Raw genomic sequence first — 19,398 nt, 5'->3', positions numbered from 1 at the left:
TGAATGGATGCACAGTAAAGCAGGAAGAAAGCAAAACCACTGAATTAATTAAAACTGTACTGTGGAACTTCAGACAATGAGAATTAACATGCATTCTGCAACATACAAGAAAACCTATCTTACAAGAAAACTTCTTGTAAGGGGACTGCACTGTATATTGCACTGTCTTGACTTCAATTCTCACAGACCCACATAGGATTCTGAAGGCTGGATGCCAACTTTTGAACTAAGAATCAGATTAAAGTAAATAGGAATTCAAAATACCAGAATCTAGGTCATAACTTGCAAAAGCGAGAAGGCACATCATCTTCGGAAGTCTTGTCATGTTAAGTTTTTTACCTGGTGTATTATTTCTCTCAACACTCTCATATACAAGCAATGCTAAGATTTCTTCCATAACCCCACTCCTGGCAAGCTTTCTGATGATACTGTATCACACAACAGCAATTTATATTGATCACAAATATTTTAAAGTTGTAAGTACCAGTAATAATACATCACAGTCTTACAGCAAGATTCCTTTTGTTAGAACAGTATCAGACAATTTTCAGACATCTGAAAGTCTGGACAATGTATGTTTCTGAAACAGTTTTCTGACCTTTTGTTAATAAGAACAGAAAAATTCTAGTAATGCAAAAACTAATGCTTTGAAATCAAACTTCTGACTTTTGAAATAAGTATTCCTTATGCATCCCTACAGATAGACATACAAAAGTCTCTGGTACAATTTAGTTTAGACAGAAGCTACAGTATGACTACAGCTCTAGGACATACTTGATCCATACAACAACAATTAAGATTGAAATTCAGATTTCATTCAGCATAGAGACATGCACAAGAAATGCAGAAAATGCACCTTAGATGATAAAGATGGGTGATACCTTTAGAGTTTTAGTCCTGGTTTAGGGGATTAAGCAAAAAACTAAGTTAAATGACTTGAAAATGTTGCAAACTGAACTCAAAAAGGTTGAAGACTTCAGTATTAACTTCTGTTTGGTGAATGCAGAGGTTTTTTTTTTTTTAACTGAACATTCAGTATTAACTTCTGTTTAGTGAACGCAGAGGTTTTTTTAACTGAACCTTCATTATCTACCATTACCATGGAGGATTATTTTGCAATTTACTGCTGTTGCTCTAGAGAACTGGCATACAAGAAAAGTTGTGAAGATAGATACATCTAGACAGAGGAAAAATTAAACTTCCATTTGCCTGACAGTGAAAGTATTAGATACTATAACAGAACAAAAAGGGGACTTCTACTGCTGTAGAGAAGATTACAGCACCAAAGATCTATGAAGGAAGTCCAGTGACTAAAATTTAAATTAATAGAGAGATGTGGGAAATGGATGTGTAGAGAGTTCTCAGGGCCTGACAGAAGGCCCACACAGTATGCATCTGTATGCAAACTTTGAGATAAGAAATGTTGACTTAGAAATGCCATGGAATAGGACAGATATTGTTGAGAGAGAAATGGAGTTAAAAAAAAAGTTTCAATGGATGGCCTGGCAAATAAGACTAGATACTTTGGAGAAATACAACTATGAAAGATGCCTTTGTACTAGGACTCATGAGAGGCAGTTTTAGATGATTGGCTTTAAAGCACCTACAGCATGGTGTGGCAAAAAGCTGATAGGCCAAGAAACACTTATAGTGTATTGTAATTAGGAAATAGCTGGCTTCTGATTGTGATGACGTGAATTACAACATCTGTATTGTCTCACCCTTCTCATGAGACTGAAAATGGAATAAAAGTTTTTAAAACACCTCTCAGTTGCCCCATCTCTGGGTCAGAAAAAGGGTATTGTCTGACAGAAAGAAATTTCATTTACTGCCTTTGTAAGACCTTTTTTCAAATGCTCTCAAGGCCTTGCATAGTTTCAGCTGGCAGGGAGAACTTCAGAGCCTTAAAAGAAGTTTTGCTTTGTTAAGGAGTTTATTATCCAGAACATTTTATTGAAGGTTAAGCTAGATGTTTCTGTGATGTAGAACCTAACACTGTAAAATAAATGTCAGTGTTTTAAAACTAAAAATGTGAAGAGAACTCACCTTGAGAAGTGTTATGCATGTCATAGCACAACACTAGCAAAGGGTCTGCAAAGCATTCCCCTTTCAAACAGCTGCTTACCGGTTCCTCAGCTCTGCCAAATAACTGTTTATATAAATGGTTACCAATAAATCTGAGTAAATATACGTGTCATGGTTTGACACTGGCACAATGCCAGTGCCCCCATGAGGATACCTTCTCCCTGGTTTCTGCTGTGAGATGTGACCCGGAATAAGCAAAGCAGGCTCCTACTTAGGGAAGAAAGAAAACAAAACTTTATTAACTACACTACAACTATGGATAAAAAGGAACACACACAGGGAAAATGAAAACCTTACAAATACATTTCCTCCTCCCCCCACCAAATTTCCAATACAATACATCTATTCCCCAAATCACCAACTCTTAGTCCAGAACCACCCTTCAAACAATCAATCCTCAGTCCATCAAGAGGAGAGGAGTCCTTCTTGTACCATGGGCTTCCCCTGGAAACACAGTTGAAGCCTCGTGTGTTTCCGTGTCACTCGTGGCACCACCCGGAGAACATCTGCCATCGTGACCTCTTCCTTTCATGTCCAGTGCTCTCACCACTGAACACGGACCAGAGCAGCTTCTAGGGTTGTCTTTTTTTAAGGATGCTCTGTCCCAATCCAAAAAAGGCACAGTCTCTCCTTTGGGACACCTGTCCCCACAATCTCTCCTTTGGGACACCTGTCCCCCCCATATTTTTTCACCCCCTGGGGCCAAGGGGCACCAACACTGAACCCTCTTGGTTCTGAGGCATTGCCTCCCCCTAGAATGCAGTCTCTGTATCACAAGGAACATGGTTCTGTCCATGGCTGTACAAAAAGAGTCCAGCAAAAGCCACTCCATCATCTCTTCCCACTAGGATTCTTCTCTACTCTTCTACTATCTCGCTTGCCCAGACCTCTCTCACACTTGCACATTTCCTTCCTCATCTTCCACTCTATCTCTCTTCTAGGAAAGGTCAATGTTCTGTAAAGTTCTCATTCTCCGAAAAGGGGTTAAAAGCTCCTACAAGCGGCCGGCTGCATCCCCCCATTCTTCTCCATCCCAGCCGTGCTGCCGGCACAGGCCCATGTTTATCAAGTTTCAAGGTTACAGCAGACACAGGCTGTACTCTCTCTCGGGGGGGGGGGGGGGGGGGGGGCTGCCCGATGGCTCCCGGTATCTCTCTCTCCCACCCTTCCACCCCGAGCTCAGGCCTACCTCTACCGGCCACATGGCTTTTCCCCTCCCCCAGCCCAGCCAGCAGCTGGGCCGGGGGAGAGACCTGAAAACCAAAAGAGGAGGCTCCCAGGGGAGAGCTCTGCTTTTAACCCTGTGTTCTCAGAGGCCGATCCATGTCCTAATGCCAATATTAAAATCTGAATATCCATTGGCCCAAACACAGGTATTAAGGTCTGAATATCCATTGGCCCAAACCATAGCATCTCAAAAAACATATTTCCCGTCAAACCACCACAATAAGATTTATTACTGAACCAGTTGATGTGCTCAGGCCTGAGCGGTAGAGTTGACTTACTAGATTGACTTACTTACTTGACTTACTAAGACAGAGTTGACTTACTAGATGGATCCCAAGCACTGTGTGACTACTGACACCATCAGTATTATTTAGCTAAAAAGAGATGACCAAGAGCTTATACCCACTGTTTAACACCAAACCCCTGCTTCAAAAACTTTCACATAACCTTCTGTAGTTACCAGCAAGAAATGTATCATTTTAAGAAATTTTCCAGCTAACATGAATAGAGGCTTTCTTGTAAGGTATTTTAGGGGAAAACCCTCCCAGCCAAGGCCTGGGCTCTGGCCAAGCCCTGGCCCTGGCTGGTCAGCAAGCACGCCATCAGATTCAGGTGTTTCTGTGCTAAAAATACATTCAAGTCACTTTGACTTGCTGATTTGGACCTATAAAAGCTGGACCCACTTTCAGGGCAAATTTGGAGGCCTCACCTACGGGTGGACTCACAATGTAGGATTTTGCTAATTGCTGGGAAGAGTTCTTCAGGTCCTCACTGTGAAACAGAGCTTCCCAGCAACTACGGACTCTGGGTGACGGTGAAGTATTTAGGCAATTGATGATGGATCTAGCTTTCTCAATCACTATCCTTTCTCTCACAAAGTAATGACTAGGTACACTACCTTGCTTATTTTTGCTTGTTGGTAGAGCCAAGCATGTGTTTTATTGAATGTATAATTTTACTTTTGTATTATCTTAATGTTCATTGTAAAATAAGACCATTCTTTCCATTGGTGTCTGTGTCCCTTAAATCACCCCTGTCAATTGGCAGTGTAAATCACCGTAACTTATTTTCACCAAAAATCAAAAAAACAGCTTTTAGGATATTTGCAAACACAATGACAGTTCTGGTTCAAACCTTATCACCTTATGGGAACATGTGGGAGGAGGGGAAAATGGCACACAGCAAATCCACAATCCAAAGAAATAAATGCTTGCAAGAAGTTCTGAGACCATCTAAACTTAAGCAAGAATCATGAAATAGAGCACTCTCTTGAGGAAAATCTCTGCCCAGATATACATCATGATCCGGACTTATCATTTGCATGCAAATACTAAAGCCCTGCATCTCTAACTCTACCACTGATACAGCAAGAGGGAACAAAGATCCTGCTTGCTTTTTGATACAGCAGATGATGGCGGCCTGTGTCCTCACAGACACTGAAGATTCCCATATGGGAGAAAGAAGTGTCCAAAATATGATGAACATCCAAAACTGGTAACACCGATGTTGAAAGTGCATTTCTCTCCAGTTCACCATCCTAACTTCGAGAGTGTCAAGACATCAATTATCTTTATCTGCATGCCTACTTGTTGCCTTACCTCCAGGACTGGATAATCTCATCATGGTTTTATTCACATGAAATATAAAGTTGAATGATAACATTTTTAAATATGCTACAACTGGTCACAAATTGGGACTCAATTTTCACAGCTTTTATGCAGATCAGACATTTGGAGACTAAAAATTTGTAGCACCCCAATGTCACAGTACTGTCACTACTCTTCAGAAGACTTTCTAGAAGAGAATGCCAAAGACTGAATCTCTGCTGTAGACTAGGACAGGAAAGAAGAGAAGACATCTACTTCCAAGCCCTACAGGAAAGTTTGTCAGGCAACAAATTGCAGTCAGGGAGTTCTCAAAGTGGTTAAGAAGTCTGCTTATTTCTGATTGGGCAAAAGATATGTCCATGAACATATGCCTCTCCTGAGATGGAGGCGTGCCACTGGTCTCCAAGAGAATCAGTGTTCTCTTCAGGGTATCAGCTACCTCAAGTGTAGTCTGAAAGTTGAAAGTAAATTAAGAAAACAGCCATAACACTTAAATGAAATAAAACATAAATCTGTATGCATAGATATATAATGCATAAATATAAATTAAATCTAATATCAAAAAGAAGTCTAATTAACATTTCCAGGTGTGGGAAACAAATATTAAAAGAATTATTCTGACATTCAATAAAATGTTGAAATATATTTGAAGTAGGAAACATTAAATACAAAGTTCAGAGTAAAGTTCTGAGCTTTCGCAAATCTTGGAAAAAGTGTCAGGCGACAATCTGTTGGAATGGGTTAAGTTTCGGACCAAGAGCAAAACTGCTTCTATCAAAAATTTCCAAAACCAGAAATATGAACAGATGTTAAGGACCAACTTCCATGGAAATTGAATCTAAATACAATAGGAACAACATATATATGTTTCTGACAAGCAAGCATATTTATACATTGAAAAAAATCATATAAAAAAATCCCATGTAAAACATCCAAAACTGAAAACAGACATGCCCTCCTGCAGTGGTCTGGATTTGTTAATTTAAGATTTTCCTAATTTTAAAATTTCCCAACTAATGTGTTGATGAGTGTGGTGGGCTTCAGTGCTGGCTAATTACCGGTGCACTCATTTCCTGCTGTGAGATAGGATTAGGAGAAAGGTAAAGTAGGTTCAAAACCTTTAAAAGGGTATAAAGAAAATTTTATTAAAAGTAATTAAAAGAAAAAAAAGTAGTAAGAATCAGAACAAACCCTTCAGAACACTTCTTCTTCCCCCACAACCTTTTCTTTCCCACTGATAACCTAAAGAAAGAAAACCTAAAATTTCTAGTTAGTTTACCACCTCTAAAATAGTCTTTCTTTAGTTCAATTAGGGAGAGAAGTCCCTCTTGGTAAGGTTATGAAGACTTCTTCACAAGAGGAAAAAACAGTTCTCTCATGGCTCTCCATTTCATCGCAAATAAGAGACGCCCAGGGAACCCTGTTATTGTGAAGTCCTTCCCATTTCCACAAGTCTTCCCACAGCTTGTCAATAGGCCATGTTGACTTATGGGTATTGTTTTAAAGATAAGTTGTTCAAAGGTAAAAATTCTCATTATGTATCTCTAACATCATCTTTATCCCTGGGAACAGAGATCTTCTCTTTCTTCTCCTGGGGGCACAGGACTACTCTCTCTTTCTCTGCCCAAACTTCTCATGGGATTACAGCCATTTTAACATCTGCTTATTTTGGCACTGAGGTCTTTACTTGGTATCTATAATTTGAACCCTTTCATCTCCCCATAGTTTCCTCGGTTATAAGGAAAAAGGGGTTTTTTTCCATAGCTTACAAGAGAATTTGAGCTGTAACATCAAGGCATCTTCCCCTCCCTCCCATGTGGGACTTAAATCTTCCTCACTGACTATGATGTTTTCATCTTGTTCTTTTACATGCTTGTATCTTGTTCCTTTCTCTCACTCGAGGCAGGATTAAAGCATTGAAAGAGTTAACATACCGCCTGGAGCCCGGCTGGCGTAGGGCTGGGAGTTGTAATTAGGGAAGTCAGCTTCCAAGGGAGTAAAATCCTGGCACCAGCCTGGGGCTACTGCTGGGCTCTTGGCTGATGGCAGGGGTGGGGGGGGGGTAGTTGGTAGTCAGACGTTAGCAAGGCCGGCTCCATCCAGCCCCGCAGTAGTCCCCTCTCCCTGCTCAGCAGCCAATGTTGAGGGCTGGCAGGCGGCCCAGGGAAGGGGGCTCAACCCCGCAGCAGAGCCCGGCCCGGCCCCATGGCAGGGGCCGCCCAGCCGTGTTACCTCGCTCCTGACCGGAAGGGAAAGAACAAGTTCCCGGGTTTTGTCTGCCTTTAACATGTGTCTTTACAGAAGCCTGTCCAGTTTCTTAGTGGTTCAGCACACTGTCAGTTACATAAAAAGCTTTTGCCTCACTTTGCAAAATTTTCCTCCCATTCCAAACCACGACACTTCCTTTTGCCTCTCTTCACTGAATTATATTAATAAAATGTTAGCAGAACCAATCTGAGTTACATATACTGATTAAAATTTCCATGAGGGATTCTGGTTAAACTATCTGATGGTCTCAACAAATAAAAAAATACAAATGCCCTTTTATCCTCAACAGTTTGCAAGCCAAAAAAAAAAGAAAAAGAAACAAAGGAAAGAAGTGGTCTTTCAGTTTAAACAAGTAGCACTAATCCCAAATTAAGATATTCAAACACTTTTGCATGAATAACAGCACCTGAAAAATCTGGTGGACCACTGAATATGTTTAGAGTTACTTTCAGACACTGTTATTTCTTTAAAGAAAATTCTTGAAACCAAGTCAGATAGCTGGTTCAGTTCCTAAAATATGATAGAAATGTAGCTACAACTATTGAAGACATCCTGTTCATACTCGTACATGAACTCACTTTAGACATACCAACACAAAAGCATTTCAGCCTTTTCATTTCTTTCAGGCTTCAGCTGAACTATAAACCTCTGTAGGTTCTAAATCTCTAAGTGTAGTATATGGTAGAGATAATACATGCTATATATGTGTATAAAATATTGTAGAATCTAAGGTATGTCTGTGACCACCCTGGCTGGGAGCAGAGTCTTATGTTTATTCAATTAGTTCCCAGAAAACATTGAGATAATATCAAGTCTGTTAAGGTATGAAAGAAACCTTCCTGGGCCATGATTGCTAGTTTCCTTGGAATGTCTAAATCACTCACTGGGGACCTGCACCTGGGAAGATTACATCTACCATACTCAAGAACCACCGGTGTCAATCTGCTACATATGAATACAGGCTCTGCCGAGGTGCTCAGACATCCCTCTGGACACCTGGACCTACCTTTGTCTACTCCTGCACATGTATGGACCCAGTTCTACATGTGAAGAGACACAAAGAAATGTTCAGTCATCCCTGCCTCAGGCAGAATAAACTATATATAAGCTAACTGCTTGAAGCATACGGGGTGAACCACTGGGGAAACGCTGGCACTTTGTCGGTCGGATCTCGGTTCACCCAGCACCTGCACCCGGGGCTGATGCTGTCTTGGCTGTGGTGGTTTTTTTTCAAAATTCTATTTTTTGTTAACAATCTAATAAATCATTGTTAATTTTTCTTATAAATTTGGCTACTGATTTGATCATTTATTAACACTAAGCATATCCTGGAATCAAAAATTAAGCAAATATAGTCTTCAGAAATTTTCTCTAAGTAATTTCACTGTTTATATAATGAACATTTACTTACATGTTGCAAAGATGTGGACAGTCCAAACACTGCCTCTTCTTTCCACAAAGTTCCCCACAGCTATGTGGGATTTCATTTCTATTCCATTCAGGATTGTGCACCTTACCTAAATCATGTCAAAGACAAAAAGGTGTTTATTGCTTTGAATACCAGACTGCATTTGTGAAAAATATCCTACCAAAGAGAAAAAGCGGTACTTTAAATACTGGCAAGCAGTCTTCTTTGACAAAAAAATTATACAAATGTTTATGTTATTCTGTACTGATACATACTCAGATTTTTTAAAAGAATGTGCCATTAGAATAGCAAGCTCCAGAATATTCTTTCCTTCTGTACTCTCAATTAGCAGACATCCAGGTAGCTGATACATTAAATTAAACTGATAAAATACATGAAAACTAAAAGCCCCCTGCAGCTGGTCAGGCTGCACAGTAGCTAAGAAAATTGAAGGGTGAAACTCCCTTGCTGTCTCAATGCAGCAGGGAGGGGAAAAAAAGGGAACAGAGTAAAAGATACTGATCTCAGAAAGTAAGATCTACCTGGCATGGTGATGGGGAATAGGGAATTAAATAAGTGGGCAAATTATGAAAGTCACTTCTATAAAAAGAAGCAGACTCTACATTAATAAAAATATTAAAGGTTAATGAATTTTGATGAATGAAGTCTTAATCAAGAAGCATGTTAGCTTCAAGTATTCTATATTTCAGATAAGCACTAAACCATATTTTCATTAATCTGAGATATCATCAAATCTCATAGCTCTAAGTGCAGGGTCATCAGGGTTAAGGTTAATGCCATCATTAACACTCTTTTGGCTTTCTGCAAGAGAGGAATTAAATTAACAGGGAAGCAACTAAGCCAATGTTGCAAATTTGAGTTGTGACAATCAAAACCAACAAGAAAATGTATTTTTGGTGTCATAGTCACATAATTTAAATTTTTAAAATATACCTCTGTATATTCTACAGTATTAAGTTAGAAAAATATGAACAAACACTACAGATAGCATTTATTCACCGGAATTTCAACTAAACTAATTGAATACCCAGGAAAGTCCCCAGAAAGATCTGAAGCTTCAGAAGAAAAATAAGACAGGAATCTCCTCATGGGTGAAAGTGTGGGAAAAAAAAAATCACACTTAACCACACTCAGCACATGGTTAGTACTTTGCATCAAATACAAGATAGGCTTACATAAGTGACTGATGATGTCCAAATTATATATCATTAATGTAAAATTATCTGCAGAAGATTGAACTCTTATGTTACTATATGCTGCTATGGGAGTAATAATTCTGCAGACAATTTAAAGTTCTTACTGTAGATCTCCTAAATCATGAAACATCTTTAGGCTAAGGAGAATTTCTTCCCTATTTAACAGACAGATGTCCTGTCTGTAAGACTTTTTAAAATTAGACTTTTTAAAATTCTAATTTTCATTTGGTCTAACTTTCATTCATGGTCAATTCATTCTGACTGCATTATTATCTCTAATAACTGAATTATTATCCCTATTTTAATAAAGTTTCACACATTGTTGTACAAAAACTCTGCCTTAACTGCATTGCACTGTTTCTAACTGATTCACTAACACATTTAGATAAAAAGATAAAACTCTATTTTAGCAAATCTTGCTTCTTTAGACAAGTTTACTGACACAGTTTCTGTCTCAAATTCAGAACACTGTTTTCTAGAAAGTGAGGTGAAAGCTTCCGGTGACTCTAATTTAAGGAAAAGAAAGCTATGTGAAAACAATATAGATAACAGAAGTACTGATTCTAAACAAAACTTATTCATATCTATGCAATTAAGTAACATAATTTCTCCTTTTTTTTTTATATTTATGGCTTGATGAGTGCTGTACTCATGTCATTAACCTTTTTTATTAAACACATATCTACACAGAGGTCTGAAAAGCCTGAATATTTTTTCCTATTTAAGCTCTATGTGTCTCTAAACAATATAAATCACAAAATTGGTAAATCAATTTAAAGGTTTAGGTAGTTGTATCCTTGAGTTGTGTATTATTTTGGTCTTGCCACAAAGACGTAAACATGCAGGTTATTCCGCTCCTTCTACAGAAGGAAAGCTCGCAAGATACCTGCCAAAATCTATCATTATTCCATAAAAATCACTATTTCTACATAATGATATGAAAATATTTACCACTTGGGACTTACTATTTTCTTTTCATTTCTCAAGCAGCACATGCATGATTCTCTGTGCAGCCACCTTCCAGTGTCAATAAATTTTTTTTAAAATTGAGTTTCAGGCGTGTTTGCTTGTTTCAAGCAAACAAGCACCAATACTGAAATTCATATTAAGAAAAAGGAATCAAAATGACAAAACTATTTTTCTTTGCAAAAGCAAGTGAGAAACTCACCACAGAAACAAGTGTAAATTTTAGGAACATGCACAGAAGCATTCTGACAAGCTGGACATCTCCAACCGCTATTGCCATCTGTAGGTAAAAAAACAAAAAAAAAAGGACTTGAAGTAAATAAAAGACCTAATCCACAAGCCTAGAATAAGTTCTTCTACTTTGTTTTTTAACACAGTTGCAAATAAATTAACTTTTCCATTTACTCAGAAGTGGTGAGAAAACACATTCATAAGAATACATTTTATACAGTATTCTGTATAAAATATATCAATGTATATCTATTGATATATATATCAACGCAGCCATAACATTTCATTTCAACAGGCTACAACCTTTTATTGAAGCAAGCAAGTTTTTAAACTCCCAATTTTTCTATTATCATATGCCCTGTTATAAAATATACAGCTAGAACATAGACTTCACCATATCTAAAGCTGTGAGGGGAAAAAAAGTGTTAAGAGAGGGAAATTGGTGAGGAATACATAATTACCTCACACAAATCACTACCTGTATTTTCCTTTTCACTATCCTCTCATAAGTTTATGTGTTTTGTAGAAGACAAATTAAGTGTTGCCCCACATTCAGATGAAATCAGTGTTATATAAACCAGAATAATCTAATTTATTAATTTACATTCTTCTTCAAGTTATTTTAACAAATAGTAGTTATCTTGTTTCTGTGTTTCAGGAGAGTGTGTTAGCAGTAGAGGAAGAACAGTAAAGTGGAAGAAAAGCAACATTAATTTTCCCCAATTCAGTATGTATTGTGCCATTAAGAATATGAGTCTGAGAGCGCTACGGAACACAAAAGAGGTCACAGACAAGAGAGATATATTTTTATACCTATATATAGATATTAAAAAGAAAAAAACTGATTAACACTTTTGTCTCTCTTAACTGAATCAATTCAGTGCTGGCAAATTAATAAACCTGTGATTTTATAATTATTCTTCACTATTAAGAAATCTGACCAAGATTCATGATAATTTCATGTTATGAAAGCAGAAGGGATTGCAAACAGGAAACTCTGCCTATGACAAGACAACTGCAGTGCAACAAGAGGCACACCTTGGTTCAGCTTCAACTGGGTTGAACAATTTAACTTATGTTACCCATCATAGTGTACAAGGGAAATTATTTTCACAAATTGAAATTATTCATATTACAGACTGCCTTGACAGTCTAGAAATGCAAACCTAATGCATGTCTATTCTTTCCATTGCTTCATGCTTATTCACACCCCTCTTTATCCTGGCTCATATTAGTGTGCCACCAAGATTGCTGTAGAGATCTGTACAATTATAGGCTGAGCAGCTCTACAACAGTGGCACAAGGCATATACTCTCATATTCATGGTCAAGACCAATCTACATTTCCTGACCAAGACTTTTTTTCTTTTTACTGCTAGAAACTAAAGGAACTCAGAAGAAGCAACTCAGAGAGAAGTGTAAGGAGGAAGGCAAAAACAGGCAGTAGGCAACTAAAAGGCGTATTTACTGACAAAACAGTAAGCACCTTATGCAGCTCCTCCTAAACCCAGCACACTAAATACTACAGGATTCCCTATGAGATTACAGTACGGTACATCATGCTTAATTACGGCATTAACGAATTCTTTCATTCTTATTCCATGTTATGTTTTCAAAAGCTGTGAAGATAAGTCTACCCTGAAAGCTTCACGAGGCTAACAGAAGACCTCTCCCATTAACAACTTCCGTGAAGCTGGATGCCTAGTCCTCTACAAGCAACAGTTTCTCCAGAGTATAGGGAAGGTCCCCAAAAATAGGAACCTATTAAAAACAGCCTTGGCAAGATATAGTTCCTTCTTCATCGTCATTGATTATCTTTGGTCAAAACACATTATTGTGTGTTCACCCACAAGGGACATGCATGGTTGCGTTCCTCCAAAATCAGGAGTAATAAAAGTTTTGTTCCAGGATTCAGGTGCCATTACAGCAATATAGAATAACAGTAGGATGGCTCCTGGCATATATATTGGTAAGAAGTGGTCCTGTAAGCATTCCTTTAAAATCCTGATTACTAAGGAAAGTGAGAATGAGGATGATCCTACAGAAAGAACATTCCATTTTCATGAATCTTCTCATGAACAGAAGTGAATTTGGCAGAATTCTAACCTAAGACACCGTAGGGACAGTCATCTAAGCAGAATCAAGACAAGACACCGCACACAAGACACCTCATTCCCTCTTACTAGAGATTGTTTCAGTAATTGCTATTCTCTCCTTCCTTCTGGGATAAAAAGATTCCTTACTTGAAACTATTTACCAACATTTTTGTTAGCTTCTATTCTGATCACTGAAACTCAGAAGTTTAGAAGTGCTGTGTTAGAGGCCAGCACTGGACTGGTATGGATCTGGTACACTTGGAAGTGGAGCCCAAGGGCAGAACAGAAAGAGACAGTTGTAATACCTCAAATTTCTCCAATCCTTACAGTCAAAATGAAGATGCCAGTGAAACTATCTTCTCTACAAAGAAGGGACAAAATTACTTAAATGTTTGTTCTATCAATTTAAGGGCACAAATTAAACATGATTTAAACATCAGTTTTTAAAAGAAGCAGAAGAAGGAAAGGGGCAAGCGACAACAATTTCCCCTTAATAAATAAAGATCTTGTGTGTAGTGAAGGTATTTTTTGTCAGATTGACCTTAGCTATGCAATACCTTAAGGTCACATTCATTCAAGAAATGTTAGTAAAATGCTTGTTGCCTTACAGGAAAGAATCTTTTCACTTGATGGCAAAGTGATACCCAGCAAAACTCCTCCTCCTGACCAGGATCACTCTAAGATAGAATAAAAATCCATTCTCTAGTTCTGAGTGCTGCTGACAGTCTACATTGTAGAAATAAAGATGAGAAAAATGTCTTCACAAATGACTCGATCTGGAGGAATGGGTGTGGGGGTCATTACAAATATAATGATACTAGAAATGGATATTTACTTCTTCACAAACTGCTTGATCTGAAAGGACCAATCAGGTTCGGGAAGAATGGTTGTAGGGGTCATTACAAACATCAAGCCACCCAAGTTTGTTGCAGTGCCAAGCACAGCTTGAATTTCTGAACTTTGGGGGAAAATGCACAGGCTTAATAAGAGACTTACAGAAATTAGCTTCTCCACCTAGGATGGGCTTACAGTTAGTTTTAAAGGTCATACAATGTGTGATGGGGGTGGGGGGGAGTATACACATCCAAGAGGGAATATTTTAGTAGGCAGTTTGGGAAGTCTGTACCTTTCTAGCACCTCAACTCAATGGGGAAAGGAGGAGGGCAACATGCAGCTGGGAGTTTACAATAAAAGGAGGCTGCATCCTACAAAAACTCAAGAGACCCTATGGCGTAGTGGACTCCCTCCCTTCATTTGAATAAAGTTGTAGGACTCCTCTGTCTCCTTTATGGACACTGGCTTTTCGCAGCGTGATTTTCCGCACAGCAGGGAGTCAAGTGAAGCATCCACTGGCTCACTCCAGTTGTCCATTGTGAAGGGGCTTTGGCCTCCCTTCACAGGTGTTGACAGTATGACTGCTAGAGGGTCTTGTGGTAAGAGGCTAGTCCTGGGGACGGCAGGACTGGGAAGGTTCCTTAACACACCACAGAGCAAGCAGACCAAGAAGAGGGCAATGCCTTGACTCCTTGAGAAGAGAGATACTTTAGAGAGGGAGAAGACTTTGGTACAGTAACCTAGTTCTAGAATTGGTTTCTGGAGCCTAGAAATCTAGACCTAAAACAGTTCATTGCTTCTTCCCATCTAAGTAAGAGCCGTAAGAACATTTTATCACACTGACATGGTAATTCAGAATACTTCCCTTTCCTTTTCAACTGCACCCACCTTAACATTGAAGCCAATCTGATGGCCTGCTCTGAGTCTCAAAATTCAGACAATAACACAGGCATTACATCAGTGAGTTTGGAATGAGCAAAACATACATATAATGTGTTAATAAGCACAAATTATAAAAGAGAGCTGTACACTCCTTCTGTTTTTCACTTCCTATAAGCGTTCTGTTGCATAGTGTCTCAACATTTAATTAGCGTTGGTGTCCCAGGACTCCCATCCTGGGCAACACCTCGCTTTCATTAATGCCACAGCTTCCCCTTGCTGAGCATTGTGCCTTATCCCCAAAGGATCCATACCTCCTTTTGTCTTGTAACAGACACAAGTCACTATTGTTCTGGAAGATGAAACTATATGAGATCCCCATGAGGGATGTTATCTACTTCATCCAAATATTCAGGATTTCTCTGATCCTATACTGTGATCACAAAAAATTGTGAGAAATTATGCACGCACACATGCACTTTCAGCCTTCTACTATGAATCACAGAGGTTAAGAGCTGCTGCAAGGCCCTACAAGGAGGGCAATTTTCACTGAAATACCAGTTGGAAGACAGAATCTTTCTTTTTTTTTTTTCTTTCCTTTTCTTTCTCTTATGGAATTTTGTCCCATTTGTTGCTAAGAGAAAATAACAACTGGTACTTAAAAGAGACAAAAGAAATCGCCAAGGTGGGGGAAGGGTGCAGCTGGCTACTCTCTTACCTAAAGGGGCTTTCTCCTGGGAAGGGCAGAGATACTGCCGGGGGGAGGGCGTGGGGAGGTGGTGAGCAGCTTTAGGCCGTAGCTGTCTCTCACTCTTGGCATCGGAGGAGGACAGTTGAGCTGCTTACTGTGAAAAGAATTCACTGCCACTACAGTGCACAGCCCTGCACTGCTTCTTCCTTACTGTGGGTGAGACTTTGCTCATTAGAGCAGCCATTGAACTGGGAACTTATTAACACCTGATCTGATTGGAAAGGACCCTCACCATCTATTCGGGTGCCTCAAGGGAAAATCCAGGACCCTGACCCCCTCCCCCTTCCTGGAAGGTATGTCTCTCTTGCTGCGTGTGGCAGTAGCTATGGAGAACTCCAGCTGCCACTGCCCAGCCCCAACCGCTTTCTTCGGCAGCCTCAGGCTTTTTTGCTACACTCTAACCCAGCACTTCAGGTCCAGCAACCCCTAAGTTTTCTGTTACATTTGTTTGCCACCACAGGGGGTGTGCTTGCTTCTGCCATCCCAACTGTCACTCCGAGGTTCCAGCTGCAGCCCATTTCAGCATCCAGCCTGTCCGCCATTACCATGTGAGGGAAACGCAGCTGAACTCGCGCCACAGCACCCCCTACAGCTGCAAAGGAATCATTGCACCTGCCCTGTCTGGCTGGGAGCCAACAGTCCCCCCCACCGGCTGTGACCGTAACTACACCAAAGGGGAAAGTGCCTGCAGCCTAAAGAAGGCTGTTACTGGGTTTCTGGTTTTTTGTTCTGCTGCCGTTGTTGTTTGCTTTGTTATACATACTAGTATCAAAAACTGTTATTCCTTTCCCTGTACTTTGCCTGAAAGCCCCTTAATTTCAAAGTTATAATAACTCGGAGGAAAGAGGGTCATACCCTCCTACCAAGGGTCCCCCCAACCAAGGGAGGTTCCCGCCTTCCTTGGCAGACACCTTTCAAACCAAGACACACTGCTGCAAAAACATAAAATGAATATTCAAAACTCATCAGCAAATAGACTCGAAGTGAAACCTACCAGTGAAAACTTTGGTTGCTGAATTAGGTAAGATTTTCTGGCATTCATTATAACATTTGCAGAATCAAAGGAAATGGTGTCCTTCGATTAAAATTAATTTTTTTTTTAATTTAAAAAACCAATTAAAATTAAAATTAATTTTAATTAATTGAAAAAATTTAAAAAACCAAAACAACTTTTTTTTCCCCTTCCAAAACCCAGCAAATTATGGAGTTAGGTAGATTACAGTGTTCCCATTTTTCCTACAGCAGACAGAAGTAAGTGCCAGGATTCTAGTGAATTCCTCATTATCCAAAGCCTGAAATGTAGAACATATACTGAAACAACCTATGGAAAAACAAATAAACTCAGGATTACAAAATCTAAACAAGATGGGGTAGCAAAGTCTGCAGGTCAAAAATATATATACTGTTGTCTTTATTGTATCAGTTCTACTGAGGCCACCTTTAACTTCAGTTAATGATTAGCTCTAGTTTTCTCATATGCAGAATGCAGTAACATATTTAGTCCAGAAATCCTTACATGAAAAGCAAATGGCCCAAAATCTTGCTATTTTAAAAGCTTTCAGAATTCAAACATCTAAGGTGACTGTCTTGAAAGATAAAAGCCCCCTTAAGCAAGCAGCTACTCTTTTGTGAAAGAGTAAGCTGTTCCAGGGAGATAAATCAACTCCAAAAAAGGGGAGTCACTCAACAATCACTCTCAGTTTGGCTTATAAAGTTTGCAAATAAAGTTTGGCTTTTAACCTCCTAAGAATTGTCACATTTCTCCCTTGTGCCCACCTCACGGTAAATGTCTTAGGTTGGAAATGCAAGATGTGGCTGGGGGTGTGTATTCTATTGCCATCTGTTAGAGGTGGGGCAGTTATCTTCTGTTAATTGGGCCACCACTTAAAACCAGGTGGGGCAGTTTTTCTTTATCTCTTCCACAACCAGTACTCCCTCCAGAAAATATCTTCTGTTAATGGGCCATTGAGTCTCACTGCATGACTAATAAAATTACATCATCCCATTGTGAGATGCTCTGCCCAGGGGGAGAAGACAAGCATTCCTATCTGGATGTAATCTGAGATTTGGAACACCATGGCCAGCCTTTTCCCACTGGATTCCCAGAGGAAGACCAGGCCCATTTATATCACCACTGGACCTTCAGAGGAAAACTACACTCTTCTACAGGATCACTGCTTCAACAGAACCACATTTGTCACTCCAGGAGGACTGCAGCCACCATTTAATTGAACTGCTACCAACACCTTGACCAAGAGGATGTCAGGTTGTGTTCTGACTCTGTCAATGTTGTTTTGTATTACTGGATTTTTAAAAAAAACATCTGTCCTAATAACTGTTATTCCTACTCCCCTATCTTTGCCTGACAGCCTCTTAATTTCAAAATTAGAATAATTCGGAGGGAGGGGGTCTGCATTTTCCTTTTCAAGAGAGGCTCCTGCCCTCCTTAGAAAACACCTGTCTTTTCAAACCAAGACAGTAAAGTAGTACCTCGAGGACCTTTGAAATAAACTCACCAAGTGAGAACAGGGGCTCACAACAATTCCCAGAAGTCTGACTATGCATCTTCTGCAAAAAGAACTTTGCAACCAATCCTTTCTGCAGGAGATTTACAGTCTGCAAGAACTTCTGTCAAAAATTTGGAACTAGGTGACACTGTATTTCCTCAGTCTGCCCAGAGAGATACAGAATGACACAAAGAATGGCAAATGCTGAGCAAGAAGGGTACAGAAAAAAATCAAGGCTACTTCAGGATTACCATCTTCAGAGTGTGTCTACACCACTCAATTGAACTAGGCAGTGGCTGCAACTCAGCCTTAGCTTACAGTAAAGGATTCAAAGGGCATAACATACTGGTTTAAGAGTTTCAAAAAGTGGTAAAATACAACGAATCTGAAACAGTTTAAGCTGATGACAAAGGCTGAAGCTTTCTGTTTTCTCTGAATTCCCTTTCACTGCATGGCATGAGGGATGAATTTGAGGAGTATTTATCTGAGAAACAAACTAAAAAGTGGTTGAGTAAAAGCAGACAGCTAATGCATGAAGTGCATCTTCTGCTTCACTGCTCAGCAAAGCACAGATAAGAGATGAGATGTTTCTTGATGTGTAAAAACACAGCCACAGTTTTGCATCCTGATGCACTAATTTCATTGAATGATCTTACACATCCAAATCTGGAAATTAGGTTTAGCTAGAACACTGGAAAGAACTGAGTTAGAGGATTATATAAGGCATACACAGTACTGTAGGAAAAAATTGATTTAAAACTTGTTTACGGCTTACCGCTTGTAGTGAACCATTTGCCTCTCATGGCTAAATTTTGCCTTAAACAAGCTGTTTAAGCTTTTTTAACTAAAGGAGAAACTTTGAACTAAAGGAGAAGCCGCTGTAAGGAATGGATACTACAAAGGAATGGTAGAGGGGTTTTTTAATGCCAATTTCTCTCCACCACAAGCCACTACCATGCAGCCGCAAAATCCTGAACTTGGAACGTTTGTTCAGAAAATTTTTCCAGGCACACACACTTTCCAGAAAGAAGACTGTGCATACCCAGAATTCTTCTTGGAGGAGGTACTGGAGGTACTAGAAGAATCAGGGTTATAAACCCCCCAGTTTCTGATACGTGTGCCTGCCCCCATCTCCGATGGACTTGGACCGCATATCACGACCATAGACCATGATCCCCTGCCATGTCACTGGAGCCATGGGTGATGATAGATCTCTCTTTTCCTTTGTTTTTCTCTTTCCTGTTTTCCTCTCTTAGGGTGATCATACGCTTCAGAATGCCTACAGTATCCCTTCCCGAATCCATTAAGTCTTTTTCCACTTAA

General features: G+C 39.5%; 1 protein-coding gene across 9 annotated transcripts in view; it reads right to left on the bottom strand.

Annotated features, from left to right (window-relative positions):
• NFX1 (nuclear transcription factor, X-box binding 1) overlaps nucleotides 1-19,398 on the bottom strand; it is a 76,620-nt gene that overhangs the window by 42,523 nt on the left and 14,699 nt on the right. For all 9 annotated transcript variants that reach the window (XR_013182665.1, XR_008535218.2, XR_013182662.1 and 6 more), the window contains exons 4-5: nucleotides 10,981-11,058; nucleotides 8,599-8,704 (exon numbers count right to left, since the gene is read on the bottom strand). Coding sequence is in view for 6 of the 9 variants with exons in the window: in XM_054644699.2 (XP_054500674.1) it covers nucleotides 8,599-8,704; nucleotides 10,981-11,058 (184 nt within the window). In the remaining 3 variants the exon portion in view is untranslated. The remainder of the gene's footprint in view (nucleotides 1-8,598; nucleotides 8,705-10,980; nucleotides 11,059-19,398) is intronic.

The sequence above is a fragment of the Agelaius phoeniceus genome, chromosome 1, assembly GCF_051311805.1.
Source record: "Agelaius phoeniceus isolate bAgePho1 chromosome 1, bAgePho1.hap1, whole genome shotgun sequence".
In the NCBI taxonomy this organism is placed as follows: Eukaryota; Metazoa; Chordata; class Aves; order Passeriformes; family Icteridae; genus Agelaius; species Agelaius phoeniceus.
Note: the sequence above shows the minus strand (reverse complement) of the source record. Positions and strands in the feature narration are given on the sequence as shown.